Source organism: Arvicanthis niloticus, chromosome 2 (assembly GCF_011762505.2).
Source record: "Arvicanthis niloticus isolate mArvNil1 chromosome 2, mArvNil1.pat.X, whole genome shotgun sequence".
In the NCBI taxonomy this organism is placed as follows: Eukaryota; Metazoa; Chordata; class Mammalia; order Rodentia; family Muridae; genus Arvicanthis; species Arvicanthis niloticus.
Window position 1 is genome coordinate 16,009,650 of NC_047659.1, and position 22,230 is coordinate 16,031,879.

At 42.8% G+C, this 22,230-nt stretch overlaps 1 protein-coding gene across 7 annotated transcripts in view; it reads right to left on the bottom strand.

Moving 5' to 3' along the window:
* The window catches only part of Dennd1a (DENN domain containing 1A), a 463,938-nt gene that overhangs the window by 144,462 nt on the left and 297,246 nt on the right, over positions 1 to 22,230 (bottom strand). For all 7 annotated transcript variants that reach the window (XM_076928664.1, XM_076928662.1, XM_034495130.2 and 4 more), the window contains one exon: positions 18,261 to 18,362. In XM_076928664.1, coding sequence (XP_076784779.1) covers positions 18,261 to 18,362 — 102 coding nt within the window. The remainder of the gene's footprint in view (positions 1 to 18,260; positions 18,363 to 22,230) is intronic.

The following is a 22,230-nucleotide window of genomic DNA, read 5'->3' on the forward strand; positions in this document are numbered from 1 at the left end:
CCTGCTCACAGCTACTCTGACATCTCATCAGCACCACCCTGAACCTGCCCTCACCTTCCAGTGCACACGACCTTGGCCCTGTGAGGTGCAGCTCAATTCATTATCTGGGTGGGCTGTCTGCTTTTACCTTCTTCTCAATGCCACCTACTCACTGCTGTCCTGGTAATCTTGTAAATAACCAAATATAATGACTTTATCCTGGGGCAAATCCTCTGGCACCTGGGCCCTTCCCATTACCACCTTTGGAATAGCTGGGCTGCTTAGACCAGGTTGGACTGGCTGTCCTGCTTGACACTATACTAACTGATATGAAATCACTTCAGTCCAGAGCATGCTCACAGACTTGACTTTTGTCTGTGCCTGTCTTGCTGTGGACACCCATTCACTCTTTGAAAGACTGTCTGGATCTGTATCACCAGGATCCACGAACAGTGCTGTATACTCAGGAATGGCAGAATTCCAAAGCATCATGAAAAGACGTTCCCCAAACACTGTCAAATAGGGGAAGATGGGACTCAAATTGTAGAACAGTGTGTACAGCATGAATCATTTATTAACTCATGTAATATATACGTGTGGAGTAAAAGCCAGAAGTGTCACGTACCAACCATTAACTCTGTAAAGGTACTTTCTGTTTTATAAAATTGATTCTTTTGATTATCTCTCATAAAAATGCATGTTATTTTCATTATAAAGAAATAGAGTGAAGTATTTTTCTTTAATAGTCAAATTAGCCACTGCCTTGGGGTAAGGGAAAGAAGTTATCCAGATGTTCCCCCATCTGTGATACCTCTTTTGACCATTAAGCTGTCATGTGGACCATGTAGGTGATTCCGCCATGAGCTGCAGTCTACCACATCTTTTTCGAGCCCCAGAGCCCCCAAGTACAGCACTTCCTGCTGAATGAAAGTGAACATGCTTGAAAACGCTTTTACAATCAATCACATGAGCTGGACCACATCCCTCAGGATTAGGACCTGATCTCAGCTGGAAAGGACCATGAGGTTGGGATGGGGGCTAGTAAACAGGCTGATACCCATCCATTGAATGAGATTTAACTCAGCAGCAAGGCAAACACATGGCTGCATACTGAGTGAATGGGAGGGAACACAGGCAGCGGTCAGTCACTGTAGGTAGACCTGCACAGGTGGCATTACCCTCCTTCAGCCTACTTCTGTACTGTGCCTCTATGCTGGGTCATTAGTGTCTCTCTCTCTCTCTCTCTCTCTCTCTCTCTCTCTCTCTCTCTCTCTCTCTCTCTCTCTCTCTCTCATCTCTTAATTTCACCAGCTCCTCCACTCCCACTGACTCCTCAGGCTGCAGCACAGGGGTGCAATCTGCTCAGCTACGTAAGGCCTGGGATTGGTGACCTGGCTTCCTGCTTTCTTCACCAGTTGAACTTCAGATCCTTTACGTCCTATTACTAATATTCTTTATTGAAACCTATAGCCAAATCCGCAATAATAAAATTTTTAGAGCCTTCAAACATCTGTGAGGCCCCCTATGAAGCCCTGTTGCTCATTCTTGGGGGCTCACAAGCCTCCTCTTTGCTAATCACCAAGCAGAGAAGAGGTGCTGGGTTGGAGCTATACCATGAGTGAACGAGGCTGGGCTCCTGGGCCTTTTAACCCAGTTCCTAGCAACCAGTAGAAAGGAACTCACTACTGGTTTAAAAGGGAGTTCCACAGCTTATCCATCATTTCATTATTTAGCTTATTTATTTATTTATTTATTTATTTATTTCTCTATGTAGCCCTGTCTGTCCTGGAACTAACTATATAGACCACCAGGTAGGCCTCAAACTCACAGAAATCTGCCCTTGTCCTCCCACCCCCACTCCAATGCTGGGATTAAAGACATGTGCTATCACAACCAACTTCCTTTAGGTCTTTATATAATAGCAGATTACATATCTTTATCCTATGAAAGAGGTGGATAAACCTTGCAATACCCAGTAACACTCAACAACATGTATATCTCTTCACTTGGTTGCAACTTGTGGCTTGGGGGTGGGAGAGTTCTGATGATACTATGAAATGTCATATGCAAGATATTCTTCATCACCTTTTGCTACCAGTGCTGACGTCTTACCATATTTCGAACCTTTTGTTATTGCTCTGAGGAGTCCTAACAAGGCCCGGACCTCTGCCATTCAGATGAGGTTCCATCACCCCCATGGTTACTCACTGATCTCTAGTCCCCACTGCCCGGTGCTATGTAAAAGCAGATTGCTCAGAGCGATTGAAATGTGGCTGGTATGACTGAGAAACTGAAGGCTGTATTTTACTTTATTCAAGTTGAATTTAAATGGCCATCTGTGACTAGCGGATACCATATTGGATGACACAGGGCCCTGTTCAAATGCTATATCCTCATTCTGATACCTCAGAGTAGACCAAGGTTCTCTTGACATGGATCTACTGTACCCTCTCCACCACCACATGGCCATGAGTAATGATGAATTTGACAACAGCAATTCAGGCCTGTGTGCTCTAACAGACTGTCCAGTAGGACCAAGACCACCTGTAGGGTGGGCACATCACCTAACTATAAACACAGTTCTCAAGTCTGGCTCAAGCCAGTCTGTGCAGGAGCCCCGCACAGACTTGTACTAACTGCTGGGTGTATGAATTGTGGAGTTCAGTGTTTGCTAATTTGACCCCTTAAATATAAGAAGAGACAGAGAGTCATATTATCCCCCCAAGCAAATTGCTTGTCTTCCTTTCTTGAATAAACTAGACATTAGACTTTGTTCCAAAATCCCTGGGGCATGGCTGGATTCAGAGGGCAAAGTGACTTGTTTTCTCCTCTGCAGAGATGGAAAAATACTAGCTCACTTTGTCTTCTTGCCATTAGCAGTAAGAAAATGGTCTAGTCTATTTGTTTATTGGTGAGTGCACTTACTGACTGAGGTCAGAGACCAATGCTGGGTGCCCCTTTATCATCCTGTACCCCCTTTTTGGTGTATATACGTGGGGGTGTCTTCACTGATCACTTTCTACCTTATTCCTCAAAGCAAGGTCTCTTGTTGAATCTAGAACTCATGGATTTGTTTAGTCTCATTAGCTAGCTTTCTTTGGGGATTTCATCTCCACTACCTGCACCCTGAGATTACAAGTGGGCCACCAAGCCCTCCTGGATTTTATGTGGATCTTGTGGGATACAAACTCTGGTCCTTGTATTTGTGAAGCAAACACTGTAATCTGCTGAACGCTCTCCCCAACCCATATACCTTATTTTTGAGCAGTCTTTTATTGAACCTGTTTGGCTAGACTGGATGGCCCCTAAGTCTCAGGGATCCTCCTGTCTCTGCTTTGCCAGCTCTGGAATTCCAGGTATGCTGTTGTTTCTGGATTCTTTTAAGTGGTTGCTGGGGATCCTAACTCAGGTGTTCAGACTTGCATGACAAACACTTTACCACTGAGCCATCTCCTCAGCCCAGTTAATCTCTATGCCTTTGTTAGCTCTTGTCTCAAATTTGAAGCAGAAAGTCTAGGTATGAGGGTAATCTCATAGGACTCTCTTTTCAGTGATAACTTTTGAAAGAACTGTGAACTCATCAAGAGAAAGAAACAGGAACACCCTACTAGTTAGTAAATGACAGAGCAAGTGTTTCTATACCCATGCCCAGCATTGAATGAAGCCTTCAGAAAAGCTGGGCGAGGTAGGCCCGGTTATCCCCACTACACAGACAAGGAAACTGAGACCCAGTAGATGGTCCAGTGGTAGTCGGAAACCAAAGTCAAGCCTGGGTATGCTCTAGCTCACAGTCTGTGCCAGCCAGTTAACCTTCACTGTTTCCAGGGTTTCTTGGGACAGCAAAATGCACTCGTCCATGACACCGGCTTACTTTCTCCCAACCTAATATATCTCCATTACTGCTTCTGCTCATTCCCTGCTTTTCTATTTCTTTCTTGAGAACATGGTTGGACCTTGACCTCAGTTTAGTTTAATTGCTTCTTCTGCATCCCATTTTCCCCACAAAAATCTTAGTTTTCTGGGGGGGGGGGGGGGAGTGTAGGGCTCTGCTAGTTATGCAGAGCTCTGTGCTGGTGCAGGTGATGACCCTGGGGACCCTGATCTCTGTTCCTCCTCCTCTCTTGACAACTCATGGGCTACATGTAAGTCAGAGAGTTAAAGGCAATGTCCTAAATCTAACCAGCCTTTTGTCAGACAAAAGGACCCATTTTCATCATGTGAAGGCTTACTCTACTATGCCATAATGGTTCTGGTTAGCATCCCTGAAAAACTTTCAAATCCTTACAATGTTACTCTTGGAGTAAAAAGTATAATTTAAAAACAAAACCAAAAGAGTCCTACTTTCACTAGTTACCAAAGAGGGTTCAGAAAGGGTCTATCATGTGCTCATACATTCCAGCCCCTCCCACTGAGAGAAGCACACACAGTGGCTGAAGTGCTCACACCTACTCTCCTGTATAATCCACCTGCTCCAATCTCCCCCTACCCCCACCCTTTTTGGTCTAGAGTAAGTAAAATCATCTTTGCTTTCTTTATAAAACAATTCAGCTTTAATACTACACACACACACACACACACACACACACACACACACAGTGCAGCTAGGAAATCCTAACAACTATAGATTACAGGGTCTGAGCTCAAAGTGGCATGTATTTATATTAGTAGGTGGTCGCTCAATAAAAAGATTATTTCCAACCAAATATGTACCAGCATATGCATGCTTTGGGGGGAATATTTTCAATGCAGGTCTCCTCTTAAAACTCCTGGCAGTCCAGGATTAAAGGTCAGATTTAAACCATCACCATGCTTCACAATGCAATCTGTGCAGTGCTGCGTAATGAAATGGTTCAGTAAAGGTGCTCATGGAAATTCTTTTAATTAGGTCCAAGGCTTTTCAGTTGTCAACATGAATAAACGAAGAAGCATTCGCTTGCAAACAGAACACACAAAATAAAAATGTAAGTTACCTTTGAAAAAAGCAGAGGTGCTTTCAAAAGTAAAGTTAGACACTTAAAAAAAAATAAAAAAACAAGGAACCATAACCTCTATCACTTTCTAAAATCATTCAACAACAAACAGCCTAGGAAACAAAAGTAAGATGTTCGTGGACATCTCATGACCCAGGACACTCCTGCTGAGCCCTAAGGAAAGTGCTTAGAGGAAGGCTCAAGTTCAGTTAGAGATGTTTGTTGAAAGACTGATGAGTTTCTTCAAAAGTAAAATCTGTCTTATGAGTTCACAGAAACAACTTGGATATGTAAGCATTTCTCTGGCAGACCAGTGACTGTGCCCCGGCAATACCTGCAAACTAAGTGACACCTACTGAAAGCACGCCTCAATTCACCCCTGCCCTCACGGTCTGAGGCCCAAGGGGGGCCTTGCATTGTAGGAGCATCCCTAAGACATGCTTTGCGATGCTGTGGTGAATTGACAAACTAAACCACACACATCTGGGAATTTCTATCATCAGCTCACTGCAGATTCTAGGACTCGAAATGTACAAAATAGCAAAAGAACATGATGACTTGCTTTGAGAAACCAGGGTGCACTTGCACTGAGCTCTGAGAAAAAAAGAAAAATTAATTTCAATTGCTACCACAGGTTCTGATTTAGATGGACACAAAGATATTCAGAAATGTCATTGGCCTTGAGACTTGGTAAAGAATAGATAGTAGAAATGAACAATGTTAGTGTGTAGACAAACAAACAAAACCCGTAAATTAGTGCCTTCAAGTTAGGTGTAGGTGCATAGCTTAGTTCCAGAACTTAGGAGGCTGAGGCAGGAGAATCATTTTTAATTCAAGAGTTAGCAAGCAACTTGGGTAACAAAGTAAGTTTAAGGCCAGCTGATACTGTACAGCAAGACTGTCTCAGAACAAAGCAACCGAAAACCAACGCCTTGAATGGTCAACCAAGAAATGTATGTTTAGTAAATCTGTCAGAGTCTATGGATATACACTGTTGTTTACACAGATCTGAGTTCAAATTCTACCATGGCTGCTAGTTACTATCTAGATGCCTATAGGTGGGTGTTTAACCGCCTTTCTTTTTCTTTTTAAATAACAAGATGATAAAGTACTTTCACTTTTTTTTGATAAAATTGTTACACAGATCAAGTGTCAAGACTTTCAAAGCCTCTAGCACAGTGACAGGCATACATTAGGTGCCTATAGATGGTGGCTTTCTTCTATGTTAGCCCAACTCTATAGCATGAAAGCCATAGGTTCACAATAAACATTTTCTAGTGCATCAATTACTGGGAATTTCTGTCACTCATTATGCTGGGCTTAGTGGATTTATTTAGTGACCCAAACTTGGTATGTATTTGGAAGTTAATGAAGTGCTTGGTGTTTACCAAGATAAAAGAGGAGTCTGTCTCAGCAACAAGACTGGGCTGGAGGGATATGGATTTCCACGCTTAGGGAGGCAGCCAGGCCGGATCCATGGTTGATCACATGAGTATATCCACACAGAGTGAGATATCTCCCAAGGGGATCTGGGTATCTCCATCTCCTCAGGGGAGGGGAAAAAAAAAACCAGGAAGCAGGGTGGGGGTGGGAAGTGTGTATAATAGATGTGTTTCACAGTGTCCCTGCTGTGATGAACAACTTGATCCACTTACAGTTCCAAACGCATGATGCATAAAAGAGCTGACAGAAATTCAATTCTTGCAAAGAAAAGCATCTGCTCTCTGGTGGGAACGGCCAAATATTAAGCAGTTTTAAGGCAGGGCAAAGACCTGGAGGAGCACACTTCATTATCTAGATAGCGTGAGCAGGAAAACGCAGAGGATTACAAACCAAGCAGAGGAACCCACATTCCAAGCATTAATTACCCGGAGTAAAATGATTCAAGTTAAATCTTTGTTACAACAAATATTAAACCCAGCTGTGTTTATGTCGCAGTTGTGAAAAAGGAGGAAAAAAAAGAAACCCATGTACAATATCTGTGAGCTCTGCCAGTTAATTGAATTCGCTGGCAGCACTTCCTCTATGGCGAGCCAAACATCCTCAAAGATAAAATGTAGCTTTAAACAGACCTGGAGAAAACGGAATCAAGAAATTTCAACCAATAAAATACAACTCTTTACTGGTATAAAAGTGAAGTAAAATTCAGTAATGAAAGGAAGGAAGTCTCTTAAACATTTACTGCGTTCCAAAGCTCAGCGCTGTGGTTTACTGCTGAGGGCTCTTCTGATGTCCCACAGTGCTCCTGCCCCAGCATCGTTAATGAAGCCCCATAAAGTCCTCAATTGTTGACAAATCATACACACACACAGTGGCCAAGGTCCACTGGATCATGATGCTCCTTTGCTTCCTTCATGGAATGCACAAATGGAGTGGACACTGGAGGTGGGCAGCCCAGTGCAGCACAGAGACAATTCCTTAAGAGCAGATAGAGTGACACAGTTCATGCAAACTGTCCCTCAAACTCAAGCCCTGTATTGGCAGATGTGGGACAGAGGAAAGGAAGCTTTGGCCAGATTTTGAGAAGCTGAGAAATAGTGAAAAGCAGATCCCCGTAGTTTGTGATACACCATAGCATGGAACTCAGCATGTCACTGGATTCTTAGTTCATTTCCCACTGCCCCACTTGAAGTCAAATTTGTGCCCATGACCACACTACTCTGGTCCTTCTGCTTCTTAGTCTTCTCACAGGTTTCCTCTGGCTGTCCTGGACTGTGATGCCCTTCCCAAGTTCATCAAGCCCTGGGTAGCACCAGCACTCAGCCCCACCCTCTGCTGGCAGGACAGTCACTGCTGCTTCTGGTTTGGTTTTAAGTCCCTGTATCCCCAACACACTGAGCACACATCCAAAAGCCTTTGAACAAATAAAGGATGAAAAGATGTTCATTTCTAAATTAGCCACAGATTTACCTACTAGAGATGCTTTGATTGAAATGCCTGGAACTCCCATGGACAGAAGCAAAGCTGCTGATACAAAATAAAGGTGGGCAGGAGGGTCACAAGATACCCTAAAGAGCTATACATGGCACTCTAACTCCACACAGAGGAAGATGGGACACCATCATAGGACTGTGAATGAGTATGTGCTGGAGTATGCTACCATGGACAGCATGAGGGTGGGCTGCAACCAGAGAAATCGGGACAAAATGAACCACCCTGCTATCCACTTGCTCATCTAACCAACCAGCCTGTGACCTCATGGAGAAGAGTGGTGTTTTAATCGTAAAACCTGGACCCGGTGAATGCCTCCCAAGTCAGTCACCAGTCCACTAGACAGTGCTAACACATGCAAACACACCTAAAGGATCAGATCTGGAGGAGGATTCAGTCCTGCAGTGCAGCATGCTGTTGCTGTGCATGGCTAGGATTGCCCATAGAACAAAGGTGCTCTCAGGACATCGCCAGAGGCTGGGGGAATCTTGGCTTCTGGAAGAACATGGCATTAAGAGGCTCCGGCCAGGGCTTGAGAGGAACAGGGCCTGTAAGCTGACCTTAGATCAATAAGGATAGAATACTCTTGCTGTATTTCTCCTGTGAAGACCACAGCCAGGGAACAATGCACACCGTCAGGAAAATAGTATATTGCAAGTTTCATAGACACTAGCAAAGTAGGAGGCACCAACAGTGGCAGCCTTCCCCTCCCTTTCTATATAAGGGCAGAAAAGCTAACAGAGACAAGAATGTCAACTCATGAGTAAATGGTCTGGGCAGCTACAGAAATCAAGAGCTGTCCTGCTCCAAAGTTACCTGTTGCCTAAGTTTATAAATTACAAGAAATCAGCTGGCCCCAAAGCTCAATACTGAAATCTGCTCTAATTTCTAAGGCCTCTTCTTTTTAACTTCATTAAATCAAAACTTAAGGTAAGAGAATGTATGTATTTTGGATGGACAGTCTAAAGAGTTTTGACATTCTATGCATCTCACCAAGATCAAGGAACAGGCAGCCTCTTCACCCCAGCAGCTGCCCCTGAGGTGTTTCTGCAACCAGGCTCCCTCCTCCAGGCCCACTCTCTCTACAATGTTCATGAATGAACTCATCTATCTTCCTGCCTCTGGTTTCTTTTCATTCACTGTAATTCATTTAGAGTCTCACATTCTTTTGTGAATCCCGAGTTTGTTAATTTGCGACTGAATAATAAAGAAATATAGGCTACAATAGTTTACATAAACCCACACTCAGGCCATTGCCTGTTTTCGTGTGCCATGAGCAGCAATGCGACTCACATTCATTGAAAAGCCTGCTGGATGCTTGCTTTTCCTTCTCTTAGATATACAGGAAGGAGTGGAGCTGCCTGGCATTGTGGTAGACCTGTGTTAACTTCCTAGAAAACAAATTTTTTTTTTTTTTTTTTAAGTGGCTATGCCATTTCCTACTCCCATGAGCTATGATAACAGCTCCAGGCAAGTTGTTCCGTGTTTGGGATACTTCTGGTGCCAAGCCTAAGGAGGTGGTTAAGAGTACTGGCTACTCTTGGACAGGACCTGTGTTTGATTTGACTTTTGGCATCTACATGGTGGCTCACACCTGTGTGTAACTTCAGTTCTGGGGGATTCAGCGCCCTCTTCTGGCCTTTTAAGATACTACATGCACGTGATGCACAGACATACATGCAGGTAAAAATACCCACACAAAAACAAAATAATAAAATAAAATAAAATAAGATAAATAAAAACAAATAAACCTAAAAATAATTTTAAAAATACTTGTGTTGAAGTTTCTGCTCAGATGAAAAAGTAACCTGGGGCCCAGGAGCCCAGGAGCCCAGGAGCCCAGGAGCCCAGGAGCCCAGGAGCCCAGGAGCCCAGGAGCCCAGGAGCCCAGGAGCCCAGGAGCCCAGGAGCCCAGGAGCCCAGGAGCCCAGGAGCCCAGGAGCCCAGGAGCCCAGGAGCCCAGGAGCCTCAGCTCTGAGAGGAAGCCTCCTCAGCAGAGGTGTTGCAGCCGGGAGGGAAGAGATCCCTGGCTGAGCTGGAGTGCTACAGTGTAACAACTCCAGCTTTGCTGTTCTTCCTCCTCCTCCCCCCCTCTCCCTCCCCCTCCCTCCCTCCTCCTCCTCTTTCTCCTCCTTCAGTGTTGCAGCTCCCAGGGGAGGGTATCCCCAGCTGAGCTGAGGTCCTCAGGGGCCTCAGTCCCACTCTTTTTTGTTTCTTGGCTTCTTGAGGCAGAACATCTCATAAAAAAAAAATGATTGGGAGGGGACGAATCTAGGGTCGGCTGAATCCAGGGTCTGCTGCTTCGGCTCCGGGGTGAAAGCGGTAGGGAACTGAACAGTTGACAAGGCTCATATAGGATTTCTTAGAGGGCGGAGCCTTGCAGGGCAGAGATTTCCAGGGTGAAAACTGGTGGGATTTCAAGTCTTTTGAGTTTGGGGAGCTCAGGGATTGGTAGGTTTTCATGTTCAGGGACTGGTGGATTTCTGTGGGAAGCACAGAGATTGGTGGGTTTTCCTGTTCAGATTTTTTACCTGAGATTAGCATAATCTGGCAAAGGTCCTATTGAGGAGTCAGAGATGACCTTTGTGATAACTGGATATGATCTTTGTGACAGACAGGTTGGAAATTCGTGTTATTGTTATGACAGTTGGAGAAGTCTGGAGGAGAAGCCTATCTGCTGGAGCTCCTTAGGTGGAGGCCTGGCCACTTTCCTGCCTTAAAAGGGTTTACAAAGTTTACAAAGGGAGTCCACCAGCTGGTGTGAATAGCCAGCAACTGTCAGTTCTTAAAAAAATTTAAAGTCAGCCTAATTGGGTTGTGATTTACATCACACAACTTACCACTTTCAGCAAATAGTTCTATGATGGATGTGTGTGTGTGTGTGTGTGTGTGTGTGTGTGTGTCTGTGTGTGTGTGTGTTTACTGGAATTCACAAAGATCAGCCCACACCACTATACCTGGACTACCTTGCTTTCTGAGACAGGATCTCTCTGGGAGCTGAGACTTGCTGATCAGGCTATGCTGGCTGGGCAGTGAGCCCCAGAGACCTCCTTCTATACCTCTCCATTGCTGGGATTATAAGTATGAGATGCTACATCTGACTTTAAAGTGTTCTAGGGGTTGAAGGCAAGTACTTTACCAACTGAGATAGCTTCCCTCAGCTCCACAGTTTTTAAAGAAGCAAATACATGTTCACTATGACAATCATAATTGTCAACTCTATTCCCTTCATACTTCCTTTGGGCAACAAAGTCCTGGAAATCTACTCATCTGATATAGCTGTGCCTCTATCAGAATGTCTTACTAGATCCATTCAGAATCATAAAATACTGGTGATAATCTATTTTGTTGGGTAAGAATCAGTAGTTTCTTTTTATTGATGGGTAGTATCCCATTTTATGAGCATGAACTTGGTATGTGCTTGTCTGATGAAGGATATGTAGATCTTTTTTTAAAAATGGGGTAATCATAAATAAAGCTGCTGAAAATATTCATGCATATGTATATATGTAAGTTTTAGTTTCTTCAGTAGATATCTGGTAGGGTGTTTGGTCAGAGAGTAACTGCATGCATAGGAAACAGGGCTATACGTTTTTATTTTACCATACAAATAGGTTTACAGAGGCCCACCGTTGTGGTATTAATTTTTTTCTCTCCACCAAATGATCTTTTCATGTGTTTGTTGGCTAAGTGAACATTGCTGTGGTGTTCTTCTTGAGTCTTTTGTACATCTGAAGACTTTCATATTACTGAGTCTTAGTGTTTCTTCACATACTTTGGACAGCACCTTTTTCTTTCTTTACAATTTTAAATTACATCTGCTTATGTATGTGTGCTGTGATAGAGGGGTTGCATATGTGTTGCAATGTGTGTGGAAGTTAGAGGGTGACTGACAGGAATCAGTTTTCTTCTACCATGTGGGTCTCTGAACAAACCCAGCTAAGGCTTGGCAGCAATCACTTTGTTTTATTGAGCAAACTTTCTTGCCCCAAAGCCTTTATAGACAGAATTTTGAGAATGTTTTCTATGCCTGTAGTTTGTCTATTTTGTTAAGTGCCCATGTTTGTAGGAGGTAAGCATTTGCCATCCCCAGGTTGACTTCACAACTTCTTTCTTTATGATGCATGTCTTTGGTGACTAGCTGAGAGATCTTTGCCTACCTCACATTTATGAAGATTCTCTTGTTTTTTCTACTTGTTTTGTAGTTTCATCTTCTATGTTTCCACACTTAATCTACATTGAGCTGATATTTGCATGAGGTAGAAGTCAAGGTTCCTTTTCTCCGTGATACCCAGTTGTTTTAGCTCATTTATTTTGGGGACAGACAACCCAAACAAGATCAAGCCTGTACTCATGTGAAGGCCTACTTCTGATCTCTTCCTTTGCGTCTATGAGCTGGGTGTCCATCTCCACTGTCTTGGTTACTGTCACCGTGCTGTAGGTCTTGCAGGCAGGTAATGCAGAATTGTGCCTTTAGCTTTCCTTTTCAATATTGTCTTCCCTGCTCTAGTTCTTTAGCATATTCACATATATACATTTTAGAACTAGCTTGTCAAGCTTCCCCCAAAAAAGCCATCTGGAATTTGGGCTGGGATTATATTGAATCTATAGATCAATTTAGGCAAATTAACATCTCAAAAATATTGAGTAAAAAATATTGAGTCTTCCAATCCAAAACATGGAATATCTCTCCATTTATTTAGGTCTTTCAAATTTTTTTCCTCAAATGTTTTATAGCTTGCAGCATACAAATCTTACACTTTTTTTTTTGTTAAATGTATTTTGTTTTGTATGCTATTTTAAATGGCACTGTAAAAAATCTCATTTTCAATTGCTCATTTCAAGTATATAGGAATATATTTGAATTTTGTACAGTGACATTTTCCTGTATCCTTGCTAAAACCAGTTTTGAAACTCCTAAAGATTTTCCATATACAGGATCATGTTGTGTGAGCGATGGCAATTTTACTTACTTCTTTGTGTATCTGTGTAGGCCAATGGTTGATATCCAACATCTTCCTCACTCTGGGTTTTACCTCTAAGTCAGGGTCTCTCACTGAATCTGGGGCTCATTTAACTAGGCTGTGCAGCCAATGAGCTCCAGGGATCTGCCTGTCCCTGGCCTTCCCCTCAGCCTTGGGTTAAAGATGCACTCCATGACAACTGAGCTTTTTAAACATGGGTGCTGGGGATCAAACTCAGGTCCTCATGTTTGCACAGTGGAACTTGCTAAATGATTCCCTCAACCCCTACTTACATTTTTAATCTTCAGAGATTCTATTCCTTTATTTTTTTTTTCTTGTCCTAGGTAGTCTGAGACTTTATAGTTTAGGGTTGAATGGGAAAAGGAGACATCCCTTTTGAGATGTACACTTCAGTCTCTTCACCAGGTATGATGTAAGTAGTATGTCCTTCCTAGAAACTTCTCTTACCATGAAGATTCCTATTCACTAAGAGCTTTCATATGAATGGGACTGAAGTTTTCCTAAAAATACATGTGCTTTTTGCAGCTCTCTTGATCTAGTTTCGTCTTCTAGTGTTTTCATTGGGCAGATCACTGAAAGTGATTTCCAATCTATATTAATTTGATCACCTTGTTGTCTTAGCATCATCTTATTTTACTGGATTTAATTTAATATTTTGTTTTAAAATTGCACATTTTTATAAGGCATGTTCAGTTTGTAGCTCCAATTTGGGGGGGGGGTTATCTTAGAGTAATGCTGACTTCATGAATAAAATTAGGGTTGTTTTTTTTTACCTCAATGTTGGAAAAAACTATGTATGATTATATTTGCCTTCAAAAGTTTAATCACAAATGCAATTTCATTTAAAACAGAATAATGGCATTTACATTTTTTCTTTTTTTGAGTCACTTTATAGATTTATGTATTTGAGGGAATTTGTGCATTTCATTTAAATTGCCAAAATTATAGGCATAAAGATAGTCTTAATAACTTCAATTTGTTTTTCTTGTTTGAAAATAAGCATTTATTTTAGAATTTTGCAGATTACAGAAAACTGTGAAGACAGTACAAAGAATATCTACATCTGTTTCACTCAGCTCTCCCCGTGATGTTTCTGTACACTCGAAGTTCATTGAAATCAGGAGTCCAGCTTTGGCACATTGCTCTGAGTTAAGCTCTCACCCCCACGTTGATTCTTCCATTTCTTCCCCTACTGTTCCTTTCTGTCTCAAGATCCCACACTGCACTTTGTTGTCACACTTCTGTCTCCTCTGCTGTATGACTGATTCCTCAGACTTTTTTTTTTTTTTTTTTTTATAAGACCAACACACACTGATCAGTTATATTGTAGGATGTACCAAAATTTGAGTATGTGCAAATTTTTTCATAATTAGAACGCATTTTGGAAAGAATACCAGATATGAAGAATCTTTTCTATCATTGGGTCACATGACAGCCATATAACACCATTGTGATGTTAAAATAAACCCAAAACCCAAATGTTTATCCATGAAACTTATTATAGTTTTCTTTGCAATGCCTATTTTTAATTAACTTTTATGATTGTATTAGCACAATGGGTCTCCTGATGGCATTTTTGTGTGCAGTCCTTAGCACGTGGCCCTCCTCATCTACATGGCCTCTCTTGCTGGTCCCTCCTCTCCTCATTGACCTCCCTTTGCCTTCATATCTATTCAGCTTATCCTCTGAGCAAACTTTTTTTTTTTAAAAGAAGCAAATCATTTAAGCCTACATGTTAGTATAAATGCCCTCCTAGAAAGAAGAGCACTGTCAGATATTCCTTGCCTTTCCTCTGTATGGAAGACTGGTTTCTTCTCCCCAACTCTCTTTTGATTGGTGACTACATGGTATGTGTTTTCCCATTCGTCTACCTAAGAAATTTTATTTTATTAATGTGGCATGTCTGTGTGAATGTATGTACATGTTTGTGCATGGGTACCCACAGTCCCTTGCAGCTGAGTTACAAGTGTTTGTGAGCCACCTGATGTGGGTGATGGTGCCGAGATTTAAACCCTGATTCATGACTGAGTAGCAAGCTCTCTTAACTGCTAAGCCATCTCTCCAGCCTGGATTCTTTCACTTTTTAATCTTAATCTTTATATTTAAAGATGAATTCATGGGGTTGGAGAAATGGCTTAATAAGCAAGCATGATGATTTAAGTTTGGATCCTAGTACCTAAATAAAAGCTGGATGTGGCAACAGACATCTTAAACCCCAGTACTGAGAGTGCAGAGACTGTTGAATCTCTGAAGCTCACTGGCCAGCCAGGCTAGCTGAATAGGTGAGCTTCAGGTTGAGTGACAGCCCTGTCTCATAAAAATAAGGTCAGGGCTAGAGAGATGGCTCCGTAGCTAAAAGCACTGGCTGCCCTTCCACAGGACCTGAATTTGATTCCTAGCACTCACACAACAACTTAACTACTGTCTGTAACTCCAGTTCCAGGTGATGGAGGACCCTCTTTTGGCTTCTTTGGGAACTGCAACACAAGGTATAACTACATACATGCAGGCAAAACACCACATACATTTAAAATGAAATCTTAAGAGGTGGAAATCCACTGATGGAAAGATACTCAACACTGAACTTTATGTGCATGCATAAACAAGCACATGTGTAAACAAATGCACATATCATAGACACACAGAGAACTGTTATAGATGGGATGCAGTCAGAAGTAAGTAACTGCTTGAATGGAATATTTAGGCATGTGGTGTGGCTCTAATCTGCAGTGTCATTCATAGACTCATGTTTAGAGGAGCAGCTCACACATCTGACTCAAAGCATGTTGTTTTGCTTTTTTAGTCATTATAAGAGTAACCCTCTGAAACCATGAACCAGAATAAATTTTAACTCCATTAAGTTGATTCTGTCAGGAATTTTGTCACAGTAACAAGAAAAATAGTTCATAAAAGGCATGTTTAATGCTACTGTCAATAGCAAGATAAGCCCGCCATCCTACTAATGTTTCTGTTTGTGTGGGATTTTTTTTTTTTTTTGAGACAGGGTTTCTGAAGGGTTTCTAGCCATCTTGAGCATAGCATACATGGCTCTGGCAGGCCTTTCTCTTCTCCCCCATTCCCTCTGCCTTACTAAAAATCATTTAATAACATCCCTAAAGCTAGCCCCCATGGTCTATTCCCTTATTTGGCCACTTTTCTTGAGGCTATCAAGGTCTAGCTATTTGAAGTCCAGCAATCAAAAGCCTCCTTTGGCTGCTCTAATTAGTATGTCCAATGAAAACTAAACACCTCACTCTAACATGGGTTTCCCCCTTTTACCTTTGTAAACTGCCATTTGCCTATGGACACATCTGTCTCCTGTCTATCCAGAGCCAGTTCTTTGTCTCTCTAGGACAAACATCCCTTCCCCATGTCCCTTGTTCCCTTCTCCTTCTTTTTCAACTTCTGTCTTTGTCTCTTATTCTTTGCCCTTTGTTCCTCTGGGGCAAATAAATTTCCTTTGTGGTAAAAATTTAGTCTTGGTGTATCTTGTGCCAAACTGGTCCCTTTAGTTTCTCTGTGTAACCTTGGCTGTCCTGAAACTCACTCTGTAGACAATGCTGGCCTCTAACTCAGCCTGTCTTTGCCTCCTGAATGCTGGGACTAAAGGTGTGTAGCACCACTACCACCACTACAAGGCTGATGTGTTTCTTTTATTCTTCCTGAAAAACACACTGTACACGGCATTGGTTGGCTAGTTGTATGAACTTGTCTTCTTTTTCCTCTGGTGGTTTCTGAGTTAACAATATACATCTTTGACTTGATACCAGTTATACTCCAACAACATCACAACAGTTTCTACAGAACATAGAAGCCAGTGAGACACTCCCATGCTTACTCTGTGAACCTGCTGCTGTAGACATTACTTCTACTTATGCAGTGACATATACTATATTGTTTTTACTTGAGTATGTGGTACACATCTTACATTGAGTTACGCAGTCACTGTTTCTGGCTGTCTTCATTTCTCTGTCATATATACTTCCTTATGTTAGTACCCACCATCCAAGAGCGTCCTTTGACATATCTTATAGGGCAGATCTGCTGATACATATTTCTCCTAGTTTTTTTTTAATCTGAAAAAATGTTTTAAAAAGTTTGCCTTCATCTTTGAAAGCATACTTTTAGTGGATAGAAAGTACTCAGATTGAAAACTTGTCTTTTGATGAGTGAGGGTAATGGCAGCACTCAGGAGGCAGAGGCAGGAGGATCTCTGAGTTTGAGGCTAGCCTGGTCTACAGAGGAAGTTCCAGGACAGCCAGGGCTACACAGAGAAACCCTGTTTCTAGAAACAAAACTAAACTGAACAAAAACAAAGAAAAAAAGAAGAGAAAACTTGTCTTTTATTACTTAAAAATATTATCCCACTGTTATGGCTTACACAGCTCCTGACAGGAAGCCTGCTGGAACTACTGCTTTTTATTAGAAACTTCCCCCCTTTCTTCTAGCTAACCTTAAGCTTGCCTCACTGGCTCTGAGAGACCATCACAATGTGCCACTGTGTGGATTTTGTTCAGTCCAGTGGGTTTGTATCAGTCCCTCTGTCTTATTACACTTTTTTTGCTGTCATCAAACACCATGACAAAGGTAACCTATAAATTACAGTTTAATTGGACTTGCAGTTCTAAGAGTTAGGCTATTGTGGAGGAGTGAAGGAATGGTGGCAGGTGGCTGGACAAGCAGCTGAGATCTCACATCTTAATCCACAAGTAGGAGGCAGAGAGAGCCAGCATAAAATGGTGCCAGTTTTTTGAAACCTGCCCCAAATGACATGCTTTCTCCAGCCAGGCTACACCTAATCCACTCAGACAGCCACCCAGTGGGGAACGGTGTTCAAATGCTGAGACTTATGAGGGACATTCCATACAAACCATCATGTTCAATGAGCTCCCCAGCGCTCTTAGTTTCTCACTTTCATCAGAACCTTTGAAAGCTGACTATAAACTCTTTACACTTATCTCTGTCTCCCCAACTTTCCCCACTTTCTGGGACCCCAACTGCATGTATGTTAGTCGTCTCAAGACTAACTGAAGGTTAGTGTTTCACCTTTGCTTTTTGTTGTTGTTGTCACACATTAGATGAATGTTCCTACATGTGCCAATGCACCTTCCTAGCATTTCTCTTTCAAGGTAGGAAACCGAGGCAAAGAGCGGAAAATAATTTACTCAGGTTACTCCATCTTCACAGCCACTTTGTTTCAGTAAAAAGGCACCTTGCTGTTTGCCGCCCTCAGAAGTCCTACAGTGTAAGGAGATTTTTAAAAAATAGTTTCACTGAACAGTGTCCACTGTTACCCTGATGTACACGGGGCCCTGAACTACACTGTCTTCCCACCTCTCCCAGCCCCAGAATCACAACACAAACACTTGAGTCAGAACTCACACACGGTACTCACCACATCATTTGGGAGGCTCTGGAGGTCATCAAAAGGGGTTTCCAGGGTGTTGGTGTCCACGTTCAAGATCACAACATCATCTAGGGCCATGTTTCTGACCTTCTGCAAGTAAAGAGAATCCAGAATCACTGGAACTGCCACTAGGACATAGGTTACTTCCCCTTGGGCTTCCTTAGGCAAGAATAGCACTGCTGAATAAAGGGGGCTCTGCCACAGCCCCGGGAATACATGGTTCACCTTTGTTGTTCTTTTAACTGTCATAAAAATTCTCTGATTTGCATGCTCACACCCCTCCTCCACCAACAAATCTCAGGAGTGAAAGCCATTTCACAGAGGCTAGGTAACATGCCCTGAGTCAAACAGCTAGAAAAATGACACTCTGTTGTCATTTTGTGTGTGTGTACACATATGTGTATAAATGAAAATTGTTACTGATATTTTGATTCTAGCTTCTAGAACATCAAGGTACCTAAAACATTTCAAGGATCTTCCTAACAGGAGGATGGCCTATGCTTGTCAGAGAGAGACTTTTTAACAGTAGATAAAAAAGCCGGGCGGTGGTGGCACACGCCTTTAATCCCAGCACTTGGGAGGCAGAGACAGGCGGATTTCTGAGTTCGAGGCCAGCCTGGTCTACAGAGTGAGTTCCAGGACAGCCAGGGCTACACAGAGAAACCCTGTCTCAAAAAAACCAAAAAAAACACCAAAAAACAAAACAAACAAAAACAAAAAAAAAAAACCAAAAAAACAAAAAACCAAAAAAACAAACAAATAGTCGATAAAAAAGTCATTAACAGCTGATCAAAACAAAACAAAACAAAAAACATGTCAAAAAAATTGAACCCTAGAATCTTTCCATGTCATGGCCAGAGTCTCTAACTCCTGTTATAGGCGTTTCCAGGAGTCTGTGGATATCTTGCAAACGTCTACTAAGTACTTTCCATTGCTGGAGAACCAGAGAGGTTCAACAAGAGGTTTGACTAATGTATTTCCTCTCTCTTCTGAAGCCCACCATTCTATTAGCTGCTGCTTTATTTGTGGGCTGGGTGTAAATGAGAAGGTGTTAATAACAGCTGCTGAGTGCTGTGTAGAACTGTGACTTAGTGAACACAAGCCCTGTTTGCAGAGGAGCACACTGAGACTCACAGTGAACTTCAGGACTTAGCAACCTTATCATAAGGAAGTCACATGAAGTTCAACCACAATTATCTCTGCCACGAAAGCCACATACATTTTAGAGCTCAAAACTGCCTGCTCCACTGGTGGTTTTTTTTTTTCCCCATTAGGAGCTAGAAGGCATGATTTTATCATCCATTTCAGAGATAAGAAAGGGAGACTCCATGAAGTGATGAAGCTTGTTGACTGTGGCACATCTAACTGAGTGCTTTATCTGTGAAACTGGTACAGTACTGTGGCTCTTTAATACAGGACTTCATGTTGTGGTGACCCCAACGATGATTATTTTTGTTGCTATTTCATAACTGTAATTTTGCTGTTATGAATCTTAGTATAAATATTTTTGAAGATAGAGATTTGCCAAGGTGGTCATGACCCGCAGGTTGAGAACCACTGTTCTAGGCTGTTATCAAGAGCAGAGGTCATGTATCCCTGAGCTGGGCACTCGGGTGGTCTTATACATAGCAGTCATTACTCTTTAATATGTGTTGACAGAAGAGCTGAAGCCTGTTGGTAGCAACAACTTGGCTTCAAAGGCTGATGATCATCATCAGAGGCAGGGTCAGAGCACAGATGAGGGACATCAGGCTGCAGGTGCTGAACTGAGGACCACTATACTCCAGTATCTCTTGCTTGCCTCATCTGACCCTCCCAATAGCTCCAAACAGAAGGGGCAGGAGGCAATGGCCACTGGAGAGCAGTCCTGGGGATAAAAGTTTCTGTGAGTGGGTGTTCAGAGTGGATCAGAATTGGGCCTTGTTTCTGTTCCCAGAGCTGCCCCAGCAGCACAGACCAGCCCTTGTGGGCTCTATGAGGCTGGGCTGGAACAGGCTTTTGATTTCCTTCCACTCCTGGCTGGAGGACTTGACGGTTAAGCTGTGTGGAGTGTTTACTTTTTCAACAATGGCAGCAGGCTGAAGAAGAGGAAAAACCCTGGCCTCCTTTCTTGACTTAGCAGGCCAGGGTCCCCTTAGTAACCAAATTGTCCCCAGCACTGGGCTCCAGGCAGGAGCTGGGTCGGCAGTTTCCTCTCATGGGACAATGCTGCCCTGCCGGTGGCAAGGCCTCTTCTAAAGGGGCTGGCATGGGCTCAAGGGGCTTCCTGAAGCTCAGCGTTCCCAAGGAAAGAATCACAGGCGGCTTGGCTAGAGGGTGCTCTCTCCTGAAAGGCTGTGCTGGTGGAGAAGGATGGCTCCTGAGTGTTAGCTCACTTCTCTTCAACATCATGCTGGAGAGAACCTATTATCTTCAAGGCAAAGGTGGAGGCTCAGGGACAAAGCAAATTGCCTAATGCCACACTACTAGGGAGGACAGCAGACCTGGCTGTGGAAGAGTCTAACTCTAACACCTATCGGAAAAGACCAGATCCACGGACCCAGAACCTCAGGATTCATACTGAGCACCTTTGCAGGTGGGCAGTCACAGCTGACTCTCTCTGGGCCTGCTTTCTATTGTGCAAAACCAGACTTGCCTTTTGTAACATAAAAATTACACATGCCTACTCTACAGAAAGCCGAAGCTTACCATTTGGAGCCATCACTCTAAATTATTCCCTTTTGCACTTCTTCCCTACCTCTGCTCTAAATCTTTTGCACTGCCCCCCCCAACCCCCCCCTCGGTTTTCACATTGATTACAGCACAAGCAATGCTCCACTTCATTAAAAGCTAAGTGACAGTTACTAATTGCTCCAGAGTGTTTTGCTACATGGAAGCAAACTCAACCAAGGCCACTTGGCTGAACATTACCTCCAGTGTTTAAGACATTAACATGTATCACATGGTCATGAAGTCTGAGGCTGGAAGCTCTCTGCTTCAGGACAGATTCCTAGAAGTGGATTTTAGTTCCCGTTCCTTAAGAAGTGTCCCTGGTGAATTCAACTTAGAGATATATCTTTTCTTCCAATTATTTTAAAGCCATTTTATCCACAGCTTGTGTTTCCTACTCTAAGTGAAGAAAAATCAGCAAAGACATGAGCAGATGTCAAAATAGTCCTCCAAAAATCCTTCCCAATTAGAACACTTACGAGTACCGCAGCACACCGAGACAGCTCTCCGGTAGCTTGTCCCACCAACACATTCCCTCTCTTTTTAGTTACAGCATATGCCAAGGCTCCTGCCAGCTGCAAACCCTTCCCCCACCAGACTCCATAGGCTTCTTCTCAGAATGAGAAGAAGGGGGAAAAATCAACAAAAAAACCCCCAAACAACATTGATATACATTGTCAAACTGACATTTTTAAAAAATCCAGAAACATAAAAACAGCAGCACCCCATCAACATTATTTATTAAAATGTTAAGATGTCTTTCCTGTGTGCTTTTGTCACTGTCTTAGCTGGACCCCTTTCTTTGGCCCAGGCAAGGGACAACTTATAGCATATGAAAAGCTCAGGAGTAGCCAAGAGAACACCAAGGTTATAAAAGTCACCTTTAGCTGATTCAAACCATGTGGGGATCCTTAAGCACCGCATTAGACAGGGCATCACAGATCCTCCAGGTTCCCCATTGGTAAAAGAGAACGGGACAATACTAGCTGTATTCTCATTGTGTTGTTAGTTTTATGTCAACTCAACACAAGCTAGAGTCACTGGATAGGAGGGAACCTTAAGTAATGTCTTCATGCTGGGTGGTGGTGGTGGTGGCAGTGACTGCCTTTAATCCTAGCACCCTGGAAGCAGAGACAAGTGGATCTCTGTGAGTCTGATGCCAGCCTGGGCTACAGAGCTAATTCCAGGACAGCCAAGGGCATACAAAAAACCCTGTCTCAAAAAAGCAGAAACCAAATCAAACCAAACC